Here is a 26,883-nt window from a genome sequence, read left to right on the forward strand (position 1 = left end):
AGCCGCCCCCTCCTCTCCGGTTCCATCCTCCCCGCAGGCGCGTGTGCTCGTGTCTCCGCCCGTTTCTCCATACCTCAGGCTTTTACGGCTTCCCCGACTGTCCCCGTGGCCTTCTCCTTCCCCCCAGCCGTGGGCATTTCAGTCCGCCAGCTCTCCTGTGGTTCTGGACGATGTCCGTTCTGACCTCTAGTTGTATTTTTGAAATTGTTGTGCCCGGCTGCAGGTTAGGTGTTTAACCTATGCCGCCATCTTGGTTTCTCGAAAGTACCATTTTTATGGCTTCAAACTCCTTGGTATCCATCTATCTTCCTCGCCGTGCTTCCCCCTGAGCAGTGGCTGAAGTTACCTTCTGGCTTTTCTTGGCCCATCAGCAGCCTTTGGAACTGCTGACACATGTGTTTGCTCAGACATGAGATGTTCACTAGGCACCTACAGTCGTTGGGTGTTGGAGAGATGGCGATGATATAACTTGGTCCCTCCCACGGGGATCTTACACTCTAGTGAAAGTCAGTGCTGGAACCACCCTGCCCTCCTCCCTTTGGACACCAATAGCTTCCCCCCGTCGTTTCAGGAATTGTAGCCAATAGAACCACCAGGCCCACCAAGGCTTGCAGACTGCTGAGGGCCGAGGCTGTAGCTGGGCCATTGCTTGTTGTTAAGATCGTCTAGATTGCATTAGCTTTGGTAGCCATCACAAGACTCTTTATTAATTATTATTTTGGGAAACATGTCCTATACTACCAAGTTCAGATAAGGCACGGACACCAGGTTTCTTTGGTTGAACTTTAAGAGGCCAAGATGATATGGGTTCAAAACTAATCTATCACAGATGCTAATAGCTGTGCTTTATAAGGGGGGCCTTAAGGGTGCACCTTGAGGGCATACTGCTAAGTAAAATAAATCAGGAAGAGAAAGACAAAAATGCATGATTTTACCATTTTGGAATCTTAAAAAAACAAAAACCATAAAAACCCAATGAAAAATCAAAACAAAAGAAAAACAAACTCATAGATCCAGAGGACAGATCAGTGGTTAAGAGAGGGATGGGAGTTGGGAGGAGGGTAAAAGTAGGGTTCTGTTGTATGGTGATGGATAGTAACTAGACTTTTGGGGTGATCACTTTGTAGTGTATACAGATGTCGAATTATGATGCACACCTGAAACATATAATTTTTTAAGGGGGGAGGGTTTTTTTGACCAAATGTTGGGACATGGCACATACCCTTGCCCACCTTGGAGAATTATGCTTCACATGAGCAGGTTAAAGGCTCTGAGAAGGCCTGCAAGAAAGAAACCCATTTGACTTTGACTCGGCATTTTCCAAATGCCTATTAGCTTGTAGAATTTGTTTCCCATTCTCGTAAACCCATTTAATAATCTTCAGAGCCAGTGTTCCACAGAACACCCTGGAAACACTGGTGGAAATGATTTGTTCGAGCCAAACGCTGCCCAGCGGCCAATGTAGGTGGTCAGCAAAAGAAATCTATTATTTGCAAATGCAGAGTTTGGTTTGGCCTGGCTTCTTGGCCCCAAACTGGGGAGCTAGTGCTGTGCTTCAGGGAAGAGAGTTTACTATTGAGCAAAACCGCTCATCAGCTGTTGCAATGAGCCGTGTGGGATCCAGGCTGACTGTTGACTGAACGGTGGAGGGTGGGACCCTAAGTTTCCATTCTCTCCGGTGACTCATAAGCCAGGACATCTTAGGACAGACTGTGAGCCACCTGTGTTCGCAGACAGCCAGGAAGGGGTGTCTGGGACAGCCAGTGGTCTGCAGTGGGCATTTTGGAATTAGTCTTTGGTGGAGCAAAGCATAAAGTATAATGTGTAACAATACTACTTTTTATTTTGAAAGAATAAAAGATATATATGCATTCAGATGTGGAAAAATAGATAATGGTGATGGGATGGTAGGCAGTCCTCCCCCCGCCCCTTATTTTTTATTGCTGCCCAGTTTTCTTTCTTTTTTAAAAAATATATTATTTTTTAAATATATATTTTCATATATAATATAATATATTTTTTAAATATATATAATATGTTTTTTAAAATATATTTTTTATTGATTTCAGAGAGAGTAAGGGAGAGGGAGAGAGAGATAGAAACATCAGTGATGATAGAATTATTGATTGGCTGCCTCCTGCACGTCCCCTACCGGGGATCAAGCCTGCAACCCGGGCATGTGCCCTTGATTGGAATAGAACCTGGGACCCTTCAGACTGCAGGCTGATGCTCTATCCACTGAGCCAAACTGGCTAGGCTGTCACCCAGTTTTCTATTGTCACCATGGGTTTCCTTTGCAAAAAGAAAAATACATATATGACAAGAAAAATACACATGTGTACACCTATACATCTGTTCCACAAACACGCATATACGCCGTACTGAAACGATATCATACAAAAACCAAGATAAAGAGGCTTTGGTGAGTTTTTGTCTTAAGTCTTTGGTTTCTAACAGTTCCTTCAAAGTCTGTCATCCTTGGATTTTTCCAGATGGGCAGCAGATCTGGGAGATGGAGGCCACCGTGGATAAAGACAAGAGCCAGCCTGTAAGCACCGGGCGAGATGACCGAGCGCCCTGACCGTGTCCTGCCCACCTCCCTCGGGTCCTCTTTCCTCCTTCTTCCTTTCCTGCACCAAAGTCCCAGGGCTTTGGACCTAGCAGCCGCTCAGTAGGTATTGAATGGACGACTTAATTAAATGTTCCATGAGCACCAGGCCGCTGATTTGTAACGGTGACATCTTACTATGCTTCGATAGAGTAAGTGGCAGTTCTTTCTTTGCCGAGGCTGAAAAGTCAAATTCCCCTGAAATAGCCTTTCACCTGTAAACGTATGGCACGTGTCATGACTCCAGGTAGATGGGCTGGCTCCACGCGCGCGGGCCCTGGATGGGAATTTAGATGTTGCCGCCGTGAAGTTAATGACAACTCCTTCCTTCCAGAACATGCTTTTTGTTGAGATCCCCGAGTACCGGAACAAGCACGTCCGCACGTCGGTGAAGGTGAACTTCTACGTCATCAACGGGAAGAGAAAACGAAGTCAGCCTCAGCACTTTACCTACCACCCAGGTAGGGAGCCTCCCCGAGGGCCCCCGTGGTGGGGAGGCAGCGTGAGCGTGTGGGTGAGGACCCTGCTGTCTGCTGCTGGCTGGGTGACCTCGGGCTGGTGGTGCAACCAGCCAGGTTTCCTCACTATCACATGGCACCTTCCTTACAGAGTTACAGAAGTCAGGTGCATAGGAGGTGCCCCGCACAGCAAACTGGCAGCAGCGACATGAGCTGCTGTGTTGTCAGTATTGCCCTTTGGGAGGGCGGGGCAGGGAGAGGCATGTGAGGGCTTGCTCAGCACAAGGTTGCAAAGCTGGTGACTCCTGTCCCTGCCTTAGGTTTGATCATGATAAGGGTAGAGGTGACTGCCCCAAAGCCTAGGGAATCTCTCGTTGAGCCCACTGTGGGTGGTAACCCTGTGGCCAGGTGGAGTTCCTGGGTGGATAACCAGTCCAGGAGGTCTCATTCTCACAAAATAGTCCTAGGAGGGGTGACAAGTGCCATTTTCATTCATTCATTCATTCATTCATCCAGAAAATACCTGAGGGCAGGTACTGTTCTGAGCTGGAGACACAGCAGTGAACACAACAGATAAAAAGCCCTGCCCTCCAGGAGCCGAGGCCCTAACAGAGGGGATTAGATCTCAGTGATATTGATATGATTGACATATCAGATGAGGAGGGGCCTGAGACAGGCCCACTAGGCACCTTCCCGGAATGGGAAACCTGTCATCTAGACTGTCACCCGGGGTGTGATTTCTCTTCCATGACAGTTTCCCAGGGAGTCTCTGGGTTGCTGGAAGCATGAACCCGAGGGGCGGTGCTGAGAGCCTGGCCTGGGGGGCCTTGGCTTTGGCGAGGTGCGCCCACGGGGTGGTGTGGCCCCAGCCCCGGGCTGACGTGCCATGCCGTGAGTGGCGGGCGATGTCCCAATGGGACCTAGCACGGCGGAGACGGTCTCTGGGAGGGCTGTAGACGGCATCACCGCGGTCCTGCTCACGCAGAGGTCTTCAGTCACGTTTTATGAGTTCTCACCTCTCGTGTGGAGGCGAGGCCGCCCTGGGCCTGGTTGGCACGCACCTGTCTGAGCGTGGTCCCAGGGAGAACTCGGTCCCCCGTCGGGCCGGGATTGAGATGGTGGCCTTCGAATGGCATCTTGAGGAATGGTTTCTGTGGTTGGTGTCAGAGCTGTGTGTTTGCTTTAAGGGCTGAACCTCCTGGCCTCCTCCAACCCCCAACCTGTGGGAGGGGGCCCCACTTTGAATACTGTCCTGTCACCAGTTCATTTACTCCAGTGCCAAGAAAGCTGATTCCTCAGCTCTGGGGCTGGATGTCGGAGAAGGACACTTTCTGGTGGTGCTTCTAGGTGGGGAGAGAGGGACAGTAACCACAACACCGCTAACAGTAGTAGCAATAATAATAATGATAGCAACAACGGGCATTGAGCACTTACTGTATGCCAGTCCCTGTGCTGAGTACCTTGCACACCCAGCTCATTTAATCCTCTCAATAACCCCACAGGGTAAGTGCCTGTGACACCCAACTAACAGATGGGGAAACTGAGGCCCAAGCCAGCAGGTCTCATCCCCCCACAAACCCTGTAGAACTAAGGAGGCCGACAGTCACCATTTGGTCATTTCTTGTCCAGAAAATATCTGTGTGTCAGTTAAGTTCCAGGTAGTGTTTTAGGTGTTAGGGACCCAGCATTGAACAAAACAGACAACCCTCCCCGCCCCCCCCCCCAAAAAAATCTCCTTTTGAGGAGCTGACATTCCAGTGGGGGAGTTCAGATAAATAAGCCCATCTACAGAACATATCAGGTGGTGATGAGTATGATGAAGGACAGCGAGAAGGGAAGGGGCGGGAACTGGTAGGCAGAGGGAGGAGGGGCGGCATTATTTTAATCAAACATTCTTCTTTGAGCGCTCCTCCTGGGGAAAAAGGCTGCAGACTTCCCAGGCTGAGACCACCTGCTATTCACAGCCCACCTTTCCACCACTGGAAAGACCTGTGGTTCAAAGTCATTGCTCGGGGTCAGGTTTCGGACCTAAGATCGTTGCACAGGGAGCCTCTTGCCTGATGCTAACAAATGTCAGAGCCCAACTATTTCACCCACCCCTTCGGACTCCCAAGGCCATGTGCCCGACCCCTGTCCACGGATCCTCGGTGCACACCTGCGGCTTACTAAGAATGGTGCACCCGTGTGCTTTTCTCACAGTCCCAGCCATCAAGACAGAGCCCACGGATGAATATGACCCCACCTTGATCTGCAGTCCCGCCCACGGGGGCCTGGGGAGCCAGCCTTACTACCCACAGCACCCCAGGGTGGCCGAGTCCCCCTCATGCCTCGTGGCCACCATGGCTCCCTGCCAGCAATTCCGCTCAGGGCTCTCGTCCCCTGATGCCCGCTACCAGCAGCAGAACCCAGCGGCTGTCCTGTATCAACGGAGTAAGAGCCTGAGCCCCAGCCTGCTGGGCTACCAGCAGCCAGCCCTCATGGCCACACCCCTGGCCCTCGCGGACGCCCACCGTTCCGTGCTGGTGCACGCCGGCTCCCAGGGCCAAAGCCCGGCCCTGCTGCACTCCTCTCCCGCCAACCAGCAGGCCTCGCCGGTGATCCACTACTCACCTACCAACCAGCAGCTGCGCTGCGGGAGCCACCAGGAGTTCCAGCACATCATGTACTGCGAGAATTTCCCAGCCGGCACCGCCAGGCCCGGCCCACCCCCCGTCAGTCAAGGTCAGAGGCTGAGCCCGGGGTCCTACCCCACGGTCATTCAGCAGCAGAATGCCACAAGCCAAAGAGCCGCCAAAAACGGACCCCCGGTCAGTGACCAAAAGGAAGTATTACCTGCAGGAGTGACAATTAAACAGGAACAGAACTTGGATCAGACCTACTTGGATGACGGTAAGATGCTCGTTTTCCTTATTGCCCCTGAGGACGATGCCCCGGGCGTCCCCCTGGTCACCTATGGCCCGAGTATCTTCCTTTACCCTTTGGGCCTAGTGTCCCTTCTGAAATTTAAGGGGTTGAAGAAGATGGCCCTTATGCCTCACCCAAGCCTCTGCATGCATCATTTCCCAGCCGGGCTTCCGGGGCGGGTGGCAGGGGGTTCGGATGCCCCCCTACAACCATCGTAAGAGAAAGAGCAAATGTTCTGCTGCAGGAGTATCCCGGGGTCATGAACTGGGCCAGTTTAACTGCTTCCACTCACTTTCCATTCGCCAAATTTAGACCAAGGGCAGGAAAACAGAAAGGAAGGAGCGAACCTTTTATTCCTGTGGAGGAAAAACCCCACTTCCTATCCCGCCTTTGTGTATTTGGGGGGTAGAGAAAGGGAAGGAGAAAGCTCACTGACAAGTGGCTCTGTGAGGAGGGAGCATGAATGGGGGCTTGCGGGCAGGCCGTGGGCATCTCTGCCCTGCGCGGGTGGAACAGAGAGGCACATTGATGGGAGGGGAGCAGTGCGCTTCCCTTGCGGCCGGGCCAAGGACAAGTGCAGAGGCGGCTTTGTCTGAGTCTGTAGGTGCCCGAGCATATTGGCGGGGGCCCAGCTGGCGAGCCTCGAGTTGGAGTGGCTGTGTCCGTGACATGGTCTGTGACACTCACCTGGGACCAGCCAGGTGCCCCTGAAGGACGGGGAGGGCGGGGCAGGCAGAGCAGCCTTCCCCTGGGGACCCCAGAAACAGGAAAACGGGAGGTTTGGGTTTCTTACCGGGAGAAGGAAAACCAGTATCACTGGCTGCCATCCACAGCTCCAGCCTCACACTTTAGAGACAGTAGCATCTGATACACCCTGAGACCTCAATTATTTAGGAAAACGGACTCTCAGAAACCCAGCCGCGGAGTAGGAAGTGAGGCAGAGAGCTTCCAAGTGGCCACAGGAGTTATCAGAAAGACCAGGTACAAAATATCAGACATGTGAGTGCAGGAAATTTTGGGTGCTTACTAGGGACGGACTGACTTTATGCAAAGTTTTGATGATGTGGGTTATCTCAGGTGGTTTCCATGTCTTCTCTCTAGTAAAACTATCCATCAAAAACTCCCCCCAGATGCATCAAGCAAAAATCTCTAGGGCCCCTCAGAATGTGTGGGGTCAGACTGCTCCACGGTTAACCTCAAGGTTTTGCTGCATTAATAATGGACCCGTCTAATCCGGAGTACTCAAGCACAGGTTGAGTTAGGGTCACCGGGCTCGGTTTCGAAGGGCAGATCCACGTGCAATCCATTCTTGAACAATGTACACCCAAAATGGTTAAGATAAGCTTCTGGTTTATCTCATTTCCAAGGAGCTCCTCATGTAGAAAGTGCCAACGATACAAATGCCCATTGCGAGCGGATAAGTGAAATGCGGCTGTAACCAGACCCCTCTCCACGTGCGGGCCGGGGTGGGGGCGGGGTGTGTGTATCAGGACTGAGGTGCTTTATAAATAAATGAGTGCCTGAACAGGGAGGTAACTTTGCCCAGCTGACTCTGTGTCTGGCGTTGGCTCAGTGTCCGGACCGAGACATGTGCCGGCCCCTCCCACCCTGTCTGTCACCCCACATTACAGACAAATAGCAAGCGGCTCTGGCAGGAGCAGGAGTAAGTCCCTCTGTCCCTGGCTCTCCGTGACCCACCAATATCCAAGGGTCCTGAGGTGGTCAGGAGTCACCTTTGCACGTCCGTCAGAGCCTCAGACCACAGCGGAGCTTCCCATTTTCCCAGAAGTCTATGCTGTAGAGAAAGTGGCTGAGAATGGATGCCTTCTCAGGCCTCCTACGTGTCTTTCTGGACACAGGCAGGTTCAAAGTCATGGCGAGAGGGGGTGGGCTCTGGCAGGTCAGCAGCACGCGTCGGCCCAAGTACGTCCCGGAGAGCTGAGTGTGGTGAAATCGCTTCCCCTGACGGAGCCTTTGCCTAAGAACGTTCTGCACAGCCCAGCTCCATGGGGTTGGAGGAGGCATCCTCTGATGCGAGGGTTCCACGGCTTTTTTATTTTTAATTTAAATTTTATAACTTAGTGACAGTTGACATTGGATATTATTTTGTGTTCGGTTTAGGCGTACAGCATAGTGGTTAGACAGTCATGCACTTTACTAAGTGGTCTCCCCAATATTTCAAGTACCACCAGGCACCATACATAGTTATTACAATACTAGAGGCCTGGTGCACGAAAAGGTGCACAAGGGCAGACCTTCGCAACCCCGGCTGCCTCGCAGGCCCTGCCCCCCACCTTGGCCTGGCACTGCCCGCATCCGCCACCATACACCCTGGTTCCCCAGAGTCCCCCCATCCCCCCAACCCAATCGATTGCCCTGCAGAGGATGGTCTGGGCCTCCCTCTTTGGGGCAATCATGGAGTGCCCCCCTCCCCCCCCCCCCCCGCATTGATCCACCCACCAGCCAGTGGCCTAGGCCTCCCTCTGCAGGGCGATCGTGGGGTGATGGCGGCCCCCCTCACCAATCACATCGCACCCGCCTTGGCTGGCCTGGCTCCAATGCATGTCATAGTTGTCACAGTGTGGTCATCCAGATGGTTGTTCTGCTGTTCGGCCGTTCGGTCGATTTGCATATTACACTTTTATTATTATAGATTGTTGACTGTATTCCCTATGCTGTACGTTAAAAGCTGAAAAAGCTCATTATACCAAGTTTTTAAAAAACTCATATACGGCAGGACTTGTCAGCCTTTACTGCACTAGTGGATGTTATACATCTCTCAAATAAGGGGACGTGGCACTTTCCAAATGGCCAATCACAGAGAAGAGAGCGCAGGACTCCAGGAGTCCTGCTCCCAGCATGCCGGGCCCTGTGTGGATGGAGCCCTGGCGCTGTGCCCCACACAGGCCTGGGACAGCCCCTCCCCCCACGTTTGGGAGAAAGGACCTGAAGGAACGTCAGAGTTTAATGCCCAGAATCGCCCATCCCATATGCCATGTGCAGGCTCCGCAGTTCTTGGGCCCCCAAAGGGCAGCAGTGTGGCTGCTGGTTAGACGTTCAGTGCTTGACCAGCATTGTCCCCAAGGCTCTGTCCATGCAGGACCCTCCCATGTGGGGAGGGGTGGGTCCCACGTGGCTGGTTGTACCCAGTGGGAAGCCCTAACCGCACCGCCCTGTAGCCACCAGGCAGAGGTAGGTGCAGTCTTGCCTCCTAATTGCTGGAATATCAGATCCTCTCACGGAGCAGCCGCGGAACATTCTCAGATCCCACTGTTGGCTGTATGGGAGGGGTCTCACTCAGGTTGCTGTTTTGAGTTTATTGCTCACCGGTGAACTGAAATCTCTGGCTCATTTCTCTAGTCTGGTTGGGAGACAGCGAGGTTTCCCAGGTCCGGTCCCTTTCTGTCCTTGTCATTGGCTGCTCCAAAGGGATCGTCCCCCAAAATACGTACCGGGCCGCACGCGCTTCCAGCTCATCGGCAGTTCTCAGGGGCCATTCATCTGCCTTGGGGCTTTGGCGGAGCAGACGGTCCTTGGAAACTCGGTGAGAGCTGGGATTCGTGTTTCGAGGGTCCAGGGACGGTTCCACAGCGGGTAAAGGAAGGGGTCACGGCCCAAATGAAAACTGGTAACGTTGACCACGCCACTGACCGCCACCCTGGGAAGCCCCGAGTTTGGTTTTCTTTCCTGGCCCTTTGCTCACGGCCCAGAGTCTGGTCTGGGTGTCCACCTGGCTGCCCTGTGTCCGTCTGCTTTTCATCTCTCTCTCCTCTCCCCGACTGCATTCCTGCGCACAGACGCTGTCTGTCTGGGCTCCGTTTTTTCTTGGAACTCCAAAATGCCACTTCTACTTTCTCCACTCCAAGGGCTGGAGACATTTTCAAAAAGCCTTCTTTTTGAACTAGTAAAATAAGTGATATTCCAGGGCAGCACGAACCCTCACTCCCTCTCTCCTCGGCTCCTCTGCCCACTCCAAATCAGGCACTTTTTCTTGGTTCTGAAATGTGTGTTCTGTGCACACACTCGCTCTTTTCCCTGCTCCCTCATCCCCTTCTCGAAGGAGTGCCTTCTTCTAAATGTAGCTGCTGGTTGTACCTGGGAAACACCAACAGCTCCTAGCAGTCACGTGATTCTGTGAATAGATTCTTTCCTCAGCCCCTTCCTCTCCCCATCCCCTCCCTGTCCTTAGCCCCTCCTCCTACCCCCCTGCATCTCCCCCACAGGTATGTATCGACTGGCTGCCTTCTCTGTGCCCGGCACTGTTCTGGACCTCGGGGATACAAGGGTGAACAAGTCAGGGGAAATTCTTGCTCTCATTGGGTATTTTATTTATTTACTTTTTTTGGTAGAGCGTGTAAGGTGGTAACTAAGCATATTTCAGATGGCGATAGGAGTCGTGAGGGAAATTATACAAGGCTAGCCGCTGGAGTGTGGCTGGATAGGGTGGTGCTGGCCCCTCGGACCAAGTGCACAGCAAGGCCACTCTGAGGAGGTGGGCTTGGGGGAAGATCCGAGGGAAGGGTGTTTTAGGGAGAGGGAACAGCCACGGTGGAGGCTAGGAGGTCAGAGGCGTGTTTTTGGCTGCAGCCCCGTGTGATTTGATTCACCCTTTGAAAAGATCGCTCTGGCTGCATTTGAAAAATGGTCTCTAGGGAGGCAAGGATTGGGAAAGAAGAGATATATTTCATTCTGGACTAAGCCAGGTGGGCAGCTCGAGTCCTGCCCAGGACTGTGCTGGAGGGCGGTGCATTCTACAAGGGGCGGGGCAACCTTTCCCTAGCGTGGCCATTTCAGATGCCACTGCAGGTGCCACCGTGGGTCCACCCACAGGCAGTTCTTGTCACTGCTGTCGCCCGGAACGCAGGGCAGCGGTGCCTTTGACCGCCCAGGTGCCTTGATGGAGCAGGGAGGAGGGTTTGTGCTGTGCAGGGCCCTGGGGGACAGGGACCCAGTGGGACTCCTGCTGGATGCTGCTGGTGCCACACCCTCTAAAGAAGCGGGGTTCTCAGGCTATCGGGCCATCTCACCACAGGCTCTGGAGTAGCGAGCTTACACCAGAAGCCTGGAGACAAGCACAGACAAGGGAATAGGGGTGAGGCCTGGGCCTCAAAGGACACCCTCAGTCCCATCCTGGAAATGTCCTGGGGAGAAGGACGTGGTCTCAGTGACCGCCCGAGCCTCTGCCAGTGACTTGTAAGGATGGCAGATAGATAGATAGATAGAGAGAGAGAGAGAGAGAGAATGAGAATGTGTTTATACGTGTAGGAAGAGCAAATACCTGTCTGTATGTGTGTTTTTTAAATCTACATCTCAATTCCTCCTATGAACTCCTTAAAAATTAGTCATTGAAATACCTTGAACAAATGTGAATATTTCTCTCTGTATTGAAATATTGAAATATATGGATATTCAGAAATCAATAGAATACTCTGAATTTCACCAGGCGGGCAACCACATAATTACCCCCTGGGCCACGCATGACACAGAATTCTGTTAGCACCCCAGAAGTCCCCCCCCCCCGCCCTCTAGATCCCCTTTGCCCCCTTCACGGACGAGGCCACATCCTGCCTCCTCACCCCCGAGACTCGCTTTGCCTTTGTGCACAAACAGAGGTCATGCGGGCAGCTCCTGTGTCCGGCTCCTCCATCCACCACGAGCTGTGTGACCTGGCGATATTGTTGGGCGTCGTTGAGGTTCATTCATTTCATTGTTGTGGATTATTCCGTTGAGGGAACATCCGACAATCTCCACATTCGTTCCTGTTAATGGACAATTGGGTCGTTTCCAGTTTTATGAATAAAACTTCTGTGAGAACTTGAACTCTTCTTTTGGTGCCCACACGGAAGGCCAGGCGTCGTGGTGCCAGTGTGTATGCCCACGGCAGTGCATGGGAGTCATGCCACGGAGTTTTAAGTGTAGTTCATTTTATATCTTCTGACCTTGGGACCTGCCCTCATGTCTGAGGAATGTGCCTCGTTACGGGGGATCCCCGCAGCAGACCCAGGGGGCAGCAAGCTCTTGGGGTATGAGTTGCTCTAACCCTTGCGTGAGCCACCTAACTGACCTCTCTGAAAACTATACCTCCTGCTCAGATACTCCAACTGCCAAAGATGCATTAAGGTTGAACTTGGAGTTGCCAGCCAAGGACATAAGGCTCCTCAAAGATGTTCCACAACTAATACCTTGATGACCATAAGAGCCCTACTTCCCTTCACGTTTCTCGTGGTACCTTCTCTGCACTTGACCTTTATTTTGGCCATTTAAAGACTTTGGGCTTTAAAAATTATTATTTTTTAATCCTCACCCAAGTATTAAACACTATGCTTAGAGAGAGGAAGAGGGAGGGAGGGACATCGCTGCCTCCCATATGTGCCCTGACCGGGGATTGAACTGGCAACCCTTTGGTGCACAGGATGACGCTCAACCAACGGAGCCACTCTGGCCAGACAAGACCGAGCTTTCTTATTGGACAAGAACACTCTGTGAAAAATAAGTAGGAGAGAGCCCCCAGAGAAGGGCTGTTCTGAGGCTCCCAGGGGCTGGTTTTCAGGAAGTGAAGAAGGAGGGTGCGTGTCTGTTCCCCTTGGGGTCAGAACAATCCGTTTCCCTTCCACCATGCCGTGCTCTTCCCGCCAGTGAAAGAGCCAGCAGGGTCGGTGCACACCACTGCGTGCCCAGGGAAGGTGGGTGGCCGTGGAGAGCTTCTCTCCATCCCTGAAGAGGCCCTGGGCGCAGTGGGGAGGTCTGATCATACCACGGGGAATTCCCATGGAGGTGGCTGGCTGCCTCGGGCCGCCAGGGACTCAGAGCAGAGGTTCCGACCTCTGCCTAAAATACGTGCAGTGCGGTGGCCTGGCCCGATGCGAGCTCTCTTTTTCTCGTTGGTCTTGTTTTGATCTTCCCCTTGCCTCCGTTCTCAGTATTGACTCATCACGTGTCCCTAAGACATAACACACTAGCATGAAGTGCCAGCTCCCCCCTTACCTGTGACATGGGGCAGGTTACGCGCCTTGCCGTGCCTCCACTTCCCCATCTGTACAGTGGAGATGATTTAGCTCCTCCCTCATGGGCTGCGAAGAGCGTGAAATGAGTGACTGCATGTCATATGCTTGGAACAGTGCTTGGCACAAAGTAATCCTTGATACATGCTGGCTACTCTATGTATTTGTTTATGAGTTTCATTGACTTCTTGAAGGTTCAAAATTTTAAAATATATTTTTATAGGAGAATTTAAAAATTGGCTCTTCTGGCCTCTGGAGGTAGGGACCACGCCCCCTCATGCTCTGTGTCTTCCACGAGGGCACGAATATAGGGCAACGCCCCAGAGCACAGGCCCCCCTCCCTCCCACGCTTCCTTCCACCCTGTGGGATGTTAACCGGCACGAGGGAGATGATGCCCTTGGCCCAGGGACAGCTGGGAAGTGCCGCGAGTGTGCCTCCCGACACCTCATGGACCAGTGCCCCAAGTGTTGCTGGTTGTGCTCTTGGCAGAGGGACCAGGGGTGTCCTTTAAAAAGGCTCTTTGCCCAGGAGCTGGAGGTGCTCGTGCATGAGAAGCAGGTCAGGGAAGAAAGGACAGAAGGATGCACCCTCTGACGCACAGGAAGCGGGAAGGGAACCGAGGAGAGGAGAGCATTCTGTGACCAGCAGGCTTTGTTCAGTGGGCCAGGAATCTTTCACTGAGGCCGCTCAGTGCCATCGGCAAGCCGGTGACAAAGCAGCTCCTGTTTGGCGAGGCGTGCAGGGCCCAATACAGCCTGGCTGCTGCTGAGGGTCACGCGTGGCCACAGCCACACGGGCTCTATGTGGCTCAGCCTCCTGGCAGCCTCCCTGGGGACTGGGGACAGTGGTGCCTAGCTACATAGGGTGAAACTCAGGGATTCTCTACTGTGATGAGAACCGAGAGAAATGGTTGCCTGGCTCAGTGGCCTAGAGGCCGTGGGCACCTGGAAAGCCAGGTATGAGCGTTGTAGTGTGGGGATGTGCGGTGCCCCGGAAACCGCCAATGCCAAGTTCCAGGCACAGGGCCGCCTTCAGTGGGCACCAGCAGAGTCTAGGCCCTGCTGAGGGCTTTGGTCAGCATTCGTTTCAAAAGTTCATTTGAAAATATTTACATTTTTATAGGCAGTATGTCCACGTGGTCAAAAAACACAAAATGTAAAAAAGATATCTGGCAACTTTTTGTTTCCATATCTGCCTTGCTCCTGAGAGTAATTTTGCTCTACCCTTGCAGAGCAGTAGTTTCCAACCTTTTTCCCCCCCATTTTTGTCACACACTGGCTCAGGTGTCTTTTAGATAATTTTCCCCTGATCCCTGCCCCCATGAAATGTCAGCCGCATAGACTGACATTTGCAGGGCACAGAACATTGTCATACGTAAGAATTTCCACCCCCAAGAATTAGCTTTCACCCCTTGAGTGGGGGGTACCCCCTCCTGTGAATGGACGATGTAGAGCTGCTGTAGGTACTTGTGAGCAGATGTAAGTATATATATTCTTACTAGCGTTCCCGTTGCAGGAAAAATCCTGCAATAGGATTTCCTGCTGCACTCTACCCCGCCTCTGCTCCTCCCTTGTCGCCCGCCCCGCCTTCTCCGCCAGCCCGCCTGCTTTTCCCTTCTCCCCTGGCCCCGCCTCTGCTCCTCCCTTGTCGCCCGCCCCGCCTTCTCTGCCAGCCCACCTGCTTTTCCCTTCTCCCCCGGCCCCGCCTCCGCTCCTCCCTTGTCGCCCGCCCCGCCTTCTCCGCCAGCCCGCCTGCTTTTCCCTTCACCCCCGGCCCTGACTTCGCTCCTCCCTTCTCCTCCCTGCCCCCCGGCTTGCTTGCTTCTTCGAAGCTTTACTCCCTTCTGCAGCTCTTGGCTTCTTTCGGTGCTGTCTTGATATGCAAATTAGCCGCCATCTTTGTTGGGGTAATTTGAATACTCGTCCTGATTGGTTGGTGGGCATGGCTTGGCTGGTGGGCGTGGCTTAGGTGTAGCAAAGGTGCGGTCAATTTGCATATTTGTCTATTATTAGATTAGATTTCCCCCCTTCGTTCTGCAGAAGATAGCATGGCGTGCACACAGGTCCCCGTGGATGGGATGTGGGTATCTCTTGCTGTCACAGCAGCACTTACACATCTGTCACTTGGTGCATGTCTGGTGAATGTCTGGGGGTCAGTTCTCAGGAACGGGGTGGCTGGTCTGTGGGGCTAGCCTTGATTCGGGACCTGTTGGGGGTAGAGTTTCTGGGGTTATTGTGTCTGGCTTCAGTCTGGCCTCATTACTTCACTCTTTTGTGACCTTGGACAAGTCAGGGTTATTGTGAGAACAGGAATGGGAGCATCTTTGTGAGGAAAGCACTTGACTAGTACCTGGCGTGCATGGTAAGCGCTCAATAGTTGTTAATGTACTTTCCCCCTTCGTCACTGCCAGCATCATTCGTCATCATCATCGTTATCAATTGTGTCATTGCTATGGCCTGAATGTGTGTCCCCTCCCCCCAATTTCATACACTGAAACCTAACCCCAGAGGGATGGTATGTGGAGATGGAGCCTTGGGAGGTAATTAGATCCTGAGGATGGAGCCCTCGTGACTGGGATTAGTGACTTTGTAACAGAGACCCTGCAGAGTTCCCCAGTCCCCTTGCGCCATGTGAGGTTATAGTGAAAAGGTTCTGAGGAAATGGGCAGAATCTGCCTGCTGGCGCCTTGACCTTGGACTTCCCAGCCTCCAGAACTGTGAGGAATAAATGCTGGTTGTTTATAAGCCACCCGGTGGCTTTTTTGTTGCAGCAGCTTGAACAGACTAAGACAGCTACTGCCTCAGCAGGGAGTTGGGGCAGAGCTGGGCTTTGAAGAGCCCCAAGGCTGGCTCTCAGCTTCTGTCCTTATTACCCTGCCGGGCTGTGTCCTGTTAATTCAGCAAAGGGTATTTAGAGTCTCACTAGAAAAATGCAGAGCCCAGAAAACTGCTTGCCTAGAGAGGAGCCCCTGGAATTTGCAAGAGCTACTGCTTGAAGATTACTTACCTGACCTCATAGCCAGTTCTTGTCCCTCTCCCAGGCGTGAACGTCAGGGTACCGACCCTTCTCCAGGGGCGTCTTTCTTTTCCCAAACACTTAATGTTGCCGTGCCTGGGAAGAGCCTCGCTTTCTAGCTGTGCCGCGCAGCTGTCCTTCCCTCCCAAGCGCGTGTGCTCTGCACTGCTGGCTTATGTAACTGAAAGGCGCCCCTTCCAGCTGACTCCAGACCCACAAATGCTCAGCCATCTTTTAAAATTCTGCAAAGCAGATGTTTCCAAAGGAATGTGCTCTTGCATTTTGAGGTCAGAAGCTACCAAACCACAAGAAAGTCCATTCTCAGACTTGCTGTCCACTCAGCCCTCATTCCAGAGCAGCATCTGAGCCACAAAGAGCAGGCAGGGCCCATAAAGAGGATCCAGGAAGACATCATATGGTGTCATCCGCTGGCCCCACAGTCATGCACCAAAACCTGTGCTCTTAACTCTTCCGAGTCATGTGCGCTGCATCCAATGTCCCCCTCCAGATGAGGCGGCTCTCTTGTGGTCACCAGTGGGTATCTTGTGAAGGAGTAGGGGGAAGATCCGTGGGTTGGTCAGCATCCAGACCTCCCTTCAAGGCCCTTCTGTACTTTTATTCTTACAAGCACAGAGTGCAGATGCGCTGCCAGTCACTTCCTTAGTGCGCGACCTGGACGAGCCGGAGACGTGGCTCATTCAGGGTGACGCACAAGTGGGTGCAGGACTGTAATTGTGATGGGTCCTCACTCGTCCTGGCCACGACCCACAAGATTTCCTACCAAAGAAGTGACCCAAAGTTACGTAAAAAACGTGTAACTTCCCAATATCGACTCTAGCTGTAATGTTTTTCTCATTAGGAAAATAGAATGGGAAAAGCAATTTGAAGCGATGAAGTAGATGGCGGACAGTGAGTCAGACCTTTCTTACTTCACTACAGACTTTTCTCTATGCTCCCTACCTTCTCCCCCATCCACAAACCCATTTTGGATAAATAGTGAAGCTTTATTTTTCCAGAAAAAAATCCGTCTTTTATGAAATAGTCCAGGTTTTACTCTGTTCCACAGAGTTGTGAATTGGATGCATTTTGTCACCTTCAGAGTAGCGTTTGGGACTTTTCTTGCCCTGGACCTATTTAACTTGATTTTTACTATGGATTTTCTTTTACTTTCTACCTTTTCAGAAAAAAAAAAAGAGGGGGGGGGGCGGGCTTTGCTCTTGGGGATCGATGAAACCATTTCTCTGGCTCTTCTCCCTGCATTCTTGACACCTCTTTAGTTTGTCACTGACCTGGCATCTGCCTAAGCGGAGGCTGCGTCTGGGAAGGCCGGCGGAGGCTGTTTGGCCCATCCGGGATGTCAGGTCTTTCTCTGGGTGAAGTCAGAGGTCAAGTGAGACTTGAATGTGAAGGAGTCCTTCAGGTTTCAGGGTGACTTCTGCCTCCTCCCTTTAAACTGCCGTGAAATCAGATCTGTGGCCAGGCAGCAAAGCGGAGGCCCCCGGTCATTTAGAGTGGGCTTTAGGATGGGGTTGTCTGTGGCAGGAGGTGTGGACTTAAGTCCCAGGCGTTCTGCACACCAGCCAACGGGTTTCATCTGAAGCCTGTTAGTTCCACCGTCCCGGGAAAGTTGAAAGGCCACTCCCTGGTGGTTGGTTTCCAAAACTCAGACAGAGTGGAGGTTCTGTTGCATAAGCCGACGACGTGGAGGACTCGTTTGAAGTGTTCAACAGCCGGTTCTTATAGATTTCTGGAAGTGGATGGTGCCTGTTGAATCCTCAGCTTTATTGGATGCCTAAAAAAGAATCGACCTCAAGTTGATGAATGCACCCTCTCCGCTTCTTACAGATGGATTGAGTTGTGGTCGGCGTCGGTGCTTGGAGCAGGGGTGGCCAGTGGGTGTTCCAGGGGCTGCGTTTAGCCTGCAGATATTTAGTTTGGCCCACACATTATTTTCAAAAATATTTGGATTAGGTGCCAATGTTTAAAAACCAAGAGATTGCACATAAAAATACAGATTTCCGGCTTTCCTTGGAAAATGCAAGGATCTGGCTGTCTTGGGGCCCACGTTCTGCCTAGAGGCCACCAGGAGTCAAAGTCAGGGCCGGTCCTGAGTAGAAACCACTTCCTTCATGCAGAGCACATACTTGGCCTTGTCCCCACACTCCCTCTGGCCTCCGGGATGGATGGCGTGTCCATTGTTACTTACCATCATGCTCACACTGTTGTTCCCCTTGTACTTGGCTGACCTCACACAGTCAAGGTTTCTATCTGGACCTCTTAGGCATCAGCATTTGTGACCTCTCTTCTGGAAGTGACACTCAGATCCGAGCCGTCTAAGCCAGCACCAGGCATGCAGTGGGAGCTTTGGAAGTACTATCTCCTTCTCCCTTTCTTCCTCCCCACTCCTTGGTGCCAGGAGTAAGATTTATAAAAATTTTTACGATGAAATGTTTTGAATATATATAAATAGAGAGTAGCACAATGTACCCATGTACCCACCACCCAGCTTCAACTGTTGCCAACTCATGGCCAATCTTGTTTTTTTTTCTATACCTCCATCATCTATCACCTCCATTTCAGTCATATTTTGAAGCAAATCCTAGACATCCAAAATCTTAGCTATCAAAACTGCATTTCATGTGTAAGATAGTATGTATCTCTAAAAAAAGGGGATTCTGAAAATACTATAAAACTGTTAGCATGCATGAAACTTAAAATTCCTGAATATCGAGAAATATTCAGTATTCAAACTACCCATGGAACTGGGTATCCCATGAGATATCCAGTTTGAACTTCCGTGTATGACTGTCTCATACATATATTCAAGACTTTTTCTTCTTTGTTTTATTTTTATTATCTTAGAGTGTGACTCAGGATTCAGGCCAGGCCCACACATTGCACCTAGACGCCTTGGTTTCTGAGTTTGTTTTAGCCTGGAGGTGCGCCCTCTGGATTAAGCAGCATAACCTTTCTTTTGTTCCATCATTCTTAAGATCATCTTGCAGTTTATGTGTTGAAGAAACCAGGTTGTTTATCCTGTAAAATTCCTCACACTGGCTTTTGCCACTTAGTCCCATGATGAGGTTGAGCATGGTCCACTGTGTGTGTCCTGTAAGTTGGCAGTTGATTCCAGAGCAGTGATTTTCACCCCGTGTGCCACAAGAATTTTTAAAACGTGCAATACCTGTGTATTCAGTCAGGGGCACTGACCTCTTTTCCCTTAGATTGTCAAATAAAAAAAAAATGACAACAGCCAACACAACAATAGTCATCTGGTGTGAATGAATCAAAATTATACCTATTTTTTGTCAGATCAGCAAAAAATGTAATGTGTTTTGGTTTTGGTTTTGTTTTTGTTTTTGGTGTGCCACAGAGTTTTAGTAATTAGTTTATGCATGCCGTGAGCTGAGAAAGGTTGCAGATTGCTGGTCTAGAGGCTTAACTGTCTCAGGTTCAGTTGTTTGGGCCAAACTGCTTCACAGGTGCTGGCGTACCCTGTCAGGTAGCACATGGCATCAGGCCACCTCTCTCTGGGTGATGTCTGTTGATAGTCAGTGCTTAGTTCCATTAATTCAATGGTGCATTAATTGCAAAATGGTGATATTCTATTCTAATTCTATCTTCCCTTCCTCTTCTGCTAGCTGGAAAACTTCTATAAAGAGAGACTTCCCTTCACCAACAATGGCAGAATTCATATAGAAAAAGCAGAATGAATACTTGATTCTTTCTCTTTATTTACCAGTTTTTTTAAAATAATGGGCTGGTTCATTAACATCCCCCAATGGTGATCAATTAGGGTTTTTATTTTGTTGGTACCATTATGAACTCATAGACTAAAGCATAATTGATGTTTTAAGATTTTAATGGACTTTTTTTTATAGTTCCTTTTGTCCTTGTCATTGGTTGAATACTGTGACTTCCTCTTTCTTTCCACTGGCTTAGCAATGCACTTAGATATTTGGAGGCTTCAGGGGAGAAATAATTCTAAATGTATATTCGTATCATCAAGGAATCTTTAAATGTGATTTAACAATAGTTGGAGTTTGCAGAACAGGGGAAAGTTATGTATTAAGATGTAGGGGGCTGCTCTAACTGAAACCCAAAGTAACAGTATCTTAAACAAGATAGGTGATTTATTTCTTATTTAACAGTATAGGCATAAGAGTTCAGGTCTGGTATACTGGCCCCATGGTGCCAAGATGAGGCTCTTTCTGTCTTATCATTCCACCATTCTTAGGGTGGCGCCTTCATCTGCACTGTCCAGATTGGCTCCTGGATGGGAGGAAAGGATGGAGAAAAAGAGGAAGGAGAGCATGCCCCAGCCCTATAAGGGTATAATCACACATATCTCATCATCTGATACCCCATTGGCCAGAACCTTATCATGTGATCACACTGAGCTGCAAAGGAGGCTGGGAAATGTAGTTTATATATTTACATTACCCAACAGTGTGCAGACTTAAAACCTGTTCTCATGGAGGACAGGGAGAATGGATTTGGGTCTCTGCACAGGAAGCATGATCATAATGGGAAAATAGCCGAAAAGGAGATTGGCTATTTTCTATTCTTTAATATTCATAGGAGTTTCTTTATCCCACAAATATCTATCTAGTGCATTCCAAGTGCCAAGTATAAGTTTTAGGTCCTGGGGACACAGTGGTACATGAAACAGGTGAGGTCCCTGCCTTCATGGAGCTTGCCTCCTAGCTTGTCAAACAAACAGCTATATATATATATATATATATATATATATATATATATATATATATATATATATATCTCCTTAAGTTATTGCTGATTCTCCTCAAATTCAGGTTCAGTTCAGGAAACCCAAACATTTTCTTATTACCTTTCGCCTGAAGCAGGGTTTCTCAGCCACAGCACAATAGACATTTGGGGCCGGAGAATCTCTGTCGCACAGGCTGTGCCGTGCACTGTAGGCTGTTTAGCAGCATCTCTGGCCTCCTCCTACTAGATGCCAGTAGCACCCTCCGCCCCAGTTGTGACCACCAGATTTGTCTCCAGATGTCGCCAAATGTCTCCTGGGGGGAAGAATTGCCACCAGTTAAGAACCACTATTCCGAAGGACTTGGTGCCTGATTCTGGTGAAAACAACACACTGAGTGTTGACTGAACTAGATGATTTCTGGGGAATGGGGCAGGTGTCCACTCCAGAAAAAGAACCTGTAATTTGTAGACTGGAGAATTCTTAGAACTCTCTGCATGTGTGAAGCCACCAGAAACTAGTTTCTTGCTGTGCACAGTTTATTCTCTGGCGAGTGTCCCAGACAGAGGCTTCGGAGTTAAAAGATGTCCATGTGTCGTTGTCAAAGGAAGCTGGACTTGGAGCCTCAAGTTGCCTCTTCCTTGTGGGTGGCCTTGGGTGAGGCACTTGTGCAAAGCGACCCATAGGTTGTCAGCTGCCCCACAAACACTGGGGAGGGCTGGCGGTGTGGACGCAGCCTCCTTTAGCGTGGCCTCGGCGAGCTGGTTGCTTCAGGGACTTCCTTTTTGGACATGTTGCCTTCCTGGTTTGCTTCGAATCACCTGGTGCCGGTTCACACATTCCTTCTTAGTGTGAACAGATAGTCACTGTGCACCTACTGTGCGCTGGGCTTCGTGCCAGGTGCTGGGACACAGCAGTGAATCCTGTAGGTGAGGCCCCTCCCATGACAAAGCTCTTTAGGGGGAAAGTTAATTAGGAGTCAGCCGATACATGATAAGAATTACAGATGGGCTCAGGGCTCTGAATGAAATAAACAAGGTGATGGTAGGGGAGGTCACCTGGACCTGAGACCGGAAGGAGGAGGTAGGGGAGGGAATTCCAGGCAGAGGGAACAGCATGTGCAAAAGGCCAGAGCTGGGAAGAAGCCTGTGTGGAGGGACAGAGCGAGGTCTGGTGTCGCTGAGAGTGTGACCGGGGAGTGAGTGGCAGGGAGGTTTTGAGGGCAGTCCAGACCACGGAGGCCTCACAGGCCACCACGAGAGGTTTGGACTGCATTCCGGGAGGGAAGGGAAGCTGCCAGCAGGTGGAAGGTTGCAGTTTAGGGGGTATGTTTGCCAGGCCAGCAAGTGCAGGAACTAATTATAACATAACAACAGTCCCTCCCCCTTAATGAGCACCTTGGGGAGGCAGAGACGATCATCCCGGAGTCACAGCCATAAAGTCAGGCTGAGAGGGAGTGGCTGCCTCGGGTCACTGAGCTAGCGGCCCGCAGGCTGAGCTGTTAGAGACGTGGGTGGGAGAAAGTGGTCTAGATTTGATCGTAAAAAGAACGGAGCACTTATTTGGGGCCCTTTCACCCCCTCTGTCTGATGAGGCTCCAGAAAATGGGCTTTCACTCCCAAAGCCCCCTCTGGTTGCCCCCAGGAATCTCAGATTCAGCTGGTGCTACCACAGACTCCTAGCCCCACTGCTCTCTTCCCCCCCCTCCCCCTTCTCTGTACAGCTGCCTAAGGAACTTGGGGGCGTGGCCTTAGGCAAGTTACTTAATGTCTGTGACCTCAATTTCCCCACCTGTAAAATGGGGAGAAGAGCAGTGCTTCTGGTTTAAATGAAATGATACCCGGAAAGTGTGTCTGGTGGAGTAAGCCACATAGCAAGCACACTGCAGAGAGCGCTGGTCAGCTCTACCGCCTTCCTTGGCGTCATCTGCATCCGTCCAGGGCCAAGGACATGTCTCAGTCCCTGCATTTGTGGTGGGACAACGTTTCTTCAGTATCTTCTCACCAGTTCCAGGCTGAGGCCCTCTGCTCAGAACCCTGGCTGGCCATGCAGACACCCCCTGAGTGTGGGGTGCGGGATGTGGATTGCGGTCTCGTTTGTACCAGCCGGCGCCCAGCCGCAACCTAAATGTTAGTAAAACAGCCACACAAGGGAGTCCTGAGCAGCTGTGGACAGGAGTGGGCGGGTTCCTTTTCCTGTTTGCGTTTTTATACTTTTAAAATCTTTGCTTCTTTGCCATATGCACATATTATTTAAAATACATATTTTAAAAGGACACGTGTCAGATCCTCGAAATGGCCATAAAGGCTAGTATAAAAAATGAGAATTTAGGGGAAAAAGCTTTTATTTCTGCTTCGGGGTGTGTCTCCCACCATGTGGATGCGATTGTCTTTTTCCCCACCCCTCTCCGCTTGGAAAGGAGAGCGGCGGGCAGCTGTGCGGAGACGGTCTTGCCTCTGAGCCTTTGCCTCCACCTGCACCTGGAGCGCCATCCTCTCCCTCTCGTGCCTTTGGAAACCGGACCAGTGTCCCGAGGCTCTGACAAGCTTTCTTCTCTCGGCAGCCAGAGGGCCTCTCTCTTCCTCTCAGGGCTGGGCAGGTGGTTTTTCAAAGTGGCTGTTTCTCACGTGCGCCTTTCAGGTGTTTCTATCTATTTTTTTTCTCCCCTGTTTCAAGTTCAACTCTCTGGGACAAGGACTAATGTCTCTGGCTCGTCTGTGCCGCCCGGGCCCCTGGGCTGACTTTGCACGTAGTAGGCTCTTGACAACATTTTCCCATGTTCCCCTTTGCTCAAAGCCCGGTGCAGCTCCCTGCACACAAGGTGCTCACCACGCTCTGTGGGTTTGCATGGCTATCTAAGAATGAAATGGAGATCATATACCGCCTGGGGTTTAAATAAGTTAAAACTATTCACCATCACAGAACATCAATAATTATTTTTAACAAGAATAATAGCTAATACTTAGGGGCACTCTCCTAAGACTTTGCTGTTTAACTCATTTAATCCCCATAACAGCCCCACGAGGCAAGAACTGTTATTATTACCATTTTATAGATCAGGAAACTGTAGCCCAGAAAGGTTAAGTAACTGGCCAAAAGTCACACAGCCAGTGAGTAAAATTGTAGATATTATTTATGTCATTTTTTGTTTTGTTTTGTTTTGTTTTGTTTGTGGGGTTTTTTATTTGTTTGTTTGTTTGTTTTTGGAGTAGGGAGTTCAAGAGTACAAGTATACCCTGTAGCACATACTAGCAAGGTTTGATAACATATAAAGCCTAGAGAGACAGCCTGTATCCTGGGCCTAGAATTCAGGCCTTAGCAGGTCAGCTTTAGGATCTAAGTCTGTGAGCTTTGCAAATGGCCTGGAAAAACGCTTGAGAGACACAGGGTATGGGTGTGGGGGTACGGGGATAAACTGCTAACTCCAGGAAGAGAATTGCAAAATTGAGGTGATAGGGTTTAACGAAATGCCTATAAACATAAGACGTCAGCCAGTCCCTTCAACCTTTATAGCAACATTTAACCTTTTGCACTCAGATGTCGAGTGTGACTCGACACGGTTAGCATTAGAATAAAGGAATCAAGAAAAAAGCAAGCGAGTGCAAAGGGTTAAATGGCATTTACTGTGAGCAATGGGGCCTGTGAGCTGCTTGGCATGATCTGGCCTGGAGTTTCCCAAAGTGAAAGTGCTGGGCACTTTAAATGTCCCCAGGGACTTTGCGGGTCACAGTGACAGTCTCAGTGAAGGACGCAACCCCATCTGAAGGGTGCGGGAGGCTCCAGCTGCTGCCTGGGCTCCCTCTCAAGGCCATGCTCTCCAGGCCTCGGACTGGACAGAGGCAGAGGCCAAGGCTGAAGACCAGGCTGGGGCGGACCCTCAAAAAACGTGCTGGCCGCTGGGCCCACTAGAAAAACCAATTTCTCGCCTCCAGCCAGCCGCACTGCCCAGGGCCCGGCCATCCTGAGGTTGTTGTGACAGCAAAACCAAGTGCCATGGAAACGGCTGTGCAAGCCCGGGAGCAGGCTCCTGGGGAGCAGGGCAGCACTGTGCTCTGCTCGGTGCTCTGGTGCTTCGTCCTGATTCTCCTCCTCCTCCCCTGTCACTCTGTTGTGCTTGGCGCCGGCTCACGTTGGACCCAGAAGTCTCCTTTTGCAGGGAGACCTGCGAGCTTGCTTCCCCCTTTCAGGCCAAGAGGCCAGCACAGCTGGCACCCCCCTCCCCCCTGCCCTGTTCTGGCTGCTGCCTTCCAGCTCCCTGCTCCTCCTGAAGACAGCATCCCTGTGGGCCCAGCTGGTGGAGAGCGGTGGAGGCTGGGGACTCCGGGGAGTGGGCACCGAGCTGGCCGGCTTCCCTCTGTAAACAACACAGTGTTTGCATCCCAGGCCTTGCCAGGCCTCTCGCTGGGGCCAGCAGGGTCTCCCTCCTGCTGTGGTCCAGGCGTTTCTGGGGGCGGAGAACACAACCCGCCCTGTGTTTTCCAAGCTGCCAGGCTTCCGAGAGAGGCCTCAGCCAGGAGCTGGCACGCCCCCCTCCTGCCCACCCCGACTCCTTTCAGAGCAAGGGCTGCCCGCTCCTCCAGGCTGCTCCCTGCTCTCATTAGGGAGAGGTTCTGGGGATGGACTTTTGCCCCTTCTGCAGTTGTCACCCCTGTGGTCATGGCCCTCCCCAACCCGATCCCCCAGCTGTTTGATGCCAGCGCTCTGGTCCAGGGGTTCACCCCAAGGAGCTTCTGTGCCTGACTGTGGCCAGGCCTACCCGGGAGCGTTTCCTAGACGCCGCCTCTAAGGACAGCCCCGGGGAGCTCTCTGCCTCTAGGTCCCTCTGTGTGGCTGGTGTTGGCAGAGGGGCAGGAAGGAAGGCCACCTGTTGGAGGTAATCCCAGCTGGAAGGAGAGGGGCTGGTAAGATTGGAGACCCTCCCGTGGGTGCTTTGAATTCCAAGAGGGACTGTTCCTGCCGGCAGGTCCTTTAGGGAGAAACGGGTCGGGCTGTTGTCACACAGACTTGGCAACTCTCGTTTCTGTTTTGGTAAAGTTTGGCATCCTGCCCCCAATTTTTTGCACTTCAGTCAGTTCCACTCACCACATTTGCTGAGTGCCTACTATGTGCCAGGCAGAAAACAAGACAAAGCATTGATTTAGTAACTTGCACTGTGGTTTGCAATGTGGCTGTGTGTGTGTGTGTGTGTGTGTGTGTGTGTGTGTGTGTGTGTGCTGCGCACAGAGGAACAGCCAGCAGTGTGGGCAGGAGAAATAATTTGGCCTAATCAGCTTCTCCTTGAACTTCTGTGGTTAAGTCTGACCATTTTAGGCCAAAAAGCTTCTGTCTTTACCGGCATTGATTGGCAAGGCAGGAGAGCAGGAAGAGTGGTTTTAAGTCTGCACCCTGGACTCACTGCCTGCATTTAAATCCTGGCTCAGCCACCTGCAGGCTGTGTGACTCTGAGCAAGTCCCTGCAGCTCCCTGAGCCTTGGTTTACTGAACTGCAAAATGGGAATAAAAAGAATAACACCTACTCGTGAGCCTTGTGAACACGGGATTGTTAATGCATGCAGGTCGTAGGACAAAACCTGGCACAGAGCAAGTGCTCAGTACCCACCAGTCACCGGCAGTATTGACCAGCATCTGCAAGCAGCCAGGTACATTGACAGGTGCTGGTTGTTTCCAGGTCTTTCCCCTTTGCTATTACAGACAGTGCTTTCTGGAATGTTCTCTCTCTGTCTCCTGGTGATGCACACAGAGAAGTTCCTGTAGGGTTGTACCTACAGGTGGAATAGCTCAGTCACTGGGCTTGCACATGCGCCGTTTAGCAGACAATACCAAATTGTCTCCCGAAGTGGTTGTACCTGTTCACACTCCCAGCAGCAGCCCAGAAGTCACTGCCTGGCTCCCCACGCTCCCCACATTGGATGCTGGAATCTTTTGTCATTGTTGTGCGCAGCTCATGTGTGAAATGGTACCTCCTGAGGCAGAAATGTCAGGGCGGGGCCCAGCAACCTGCACTTTCACGGCCCTCCCGGTGACTTGATGTCCTCAGTCTGAAGTCGTGCTTCAGGAAGCCTGTTTCTACCCCGATGTTATAAAGAGCGTCTCCTGTATCGTCATCCAAACAGCTCACAGTCTCACCTTCCCCACGGAGACTTGTAATCCACCCGGGCTGATGGGCCTGT

General features: G+C 51.3%; 1 protein-coding gene across 1 annotated transcript in view; it reads left to right on the forward strand.

The window, feature by feature from the left end:
- Positions 1-26,883, forward strand: part of NFATC2 (nuclear factor of activated T cells 2) — a 136,274-nt gene that overhangs the window by 100,796 nt on the left and 8,595 nt on the right. Inside the window, exons 7-9 of the mRNA XM_054724303.1 lie at positions 2,493-2,548; positions 2,943-3,069; positions 5,266-5,955. Of these exons, the coding sequence (XP_054580278.1) occupies positions 2,493-2,548; positions 2,943-3,069; positions 5,266-5,955 (873 nt within the window). The remainder of the gene's footprint in view (positions 1-2,492; positions 2,549-2,942; positions 3,070-5,265; positions 5,956-26,883) is intronic.

This window comes from Eptesicus fuscus, chromosome 12 (assembly GCF_027574615.1).
Source record: "Eptesicus fuscus isolate TK198812 chromosome 12, DD_ASM_mEF_20220401, whole genome shotgun sequence".
NCBI classification, from domain to species: domain Eukaryota; kingdom Metazoa; phylum Chordata; class Mammalia; order Chiroptera; family Vespertilionidae; genus Eptesicus; species Eptesicus fuscus.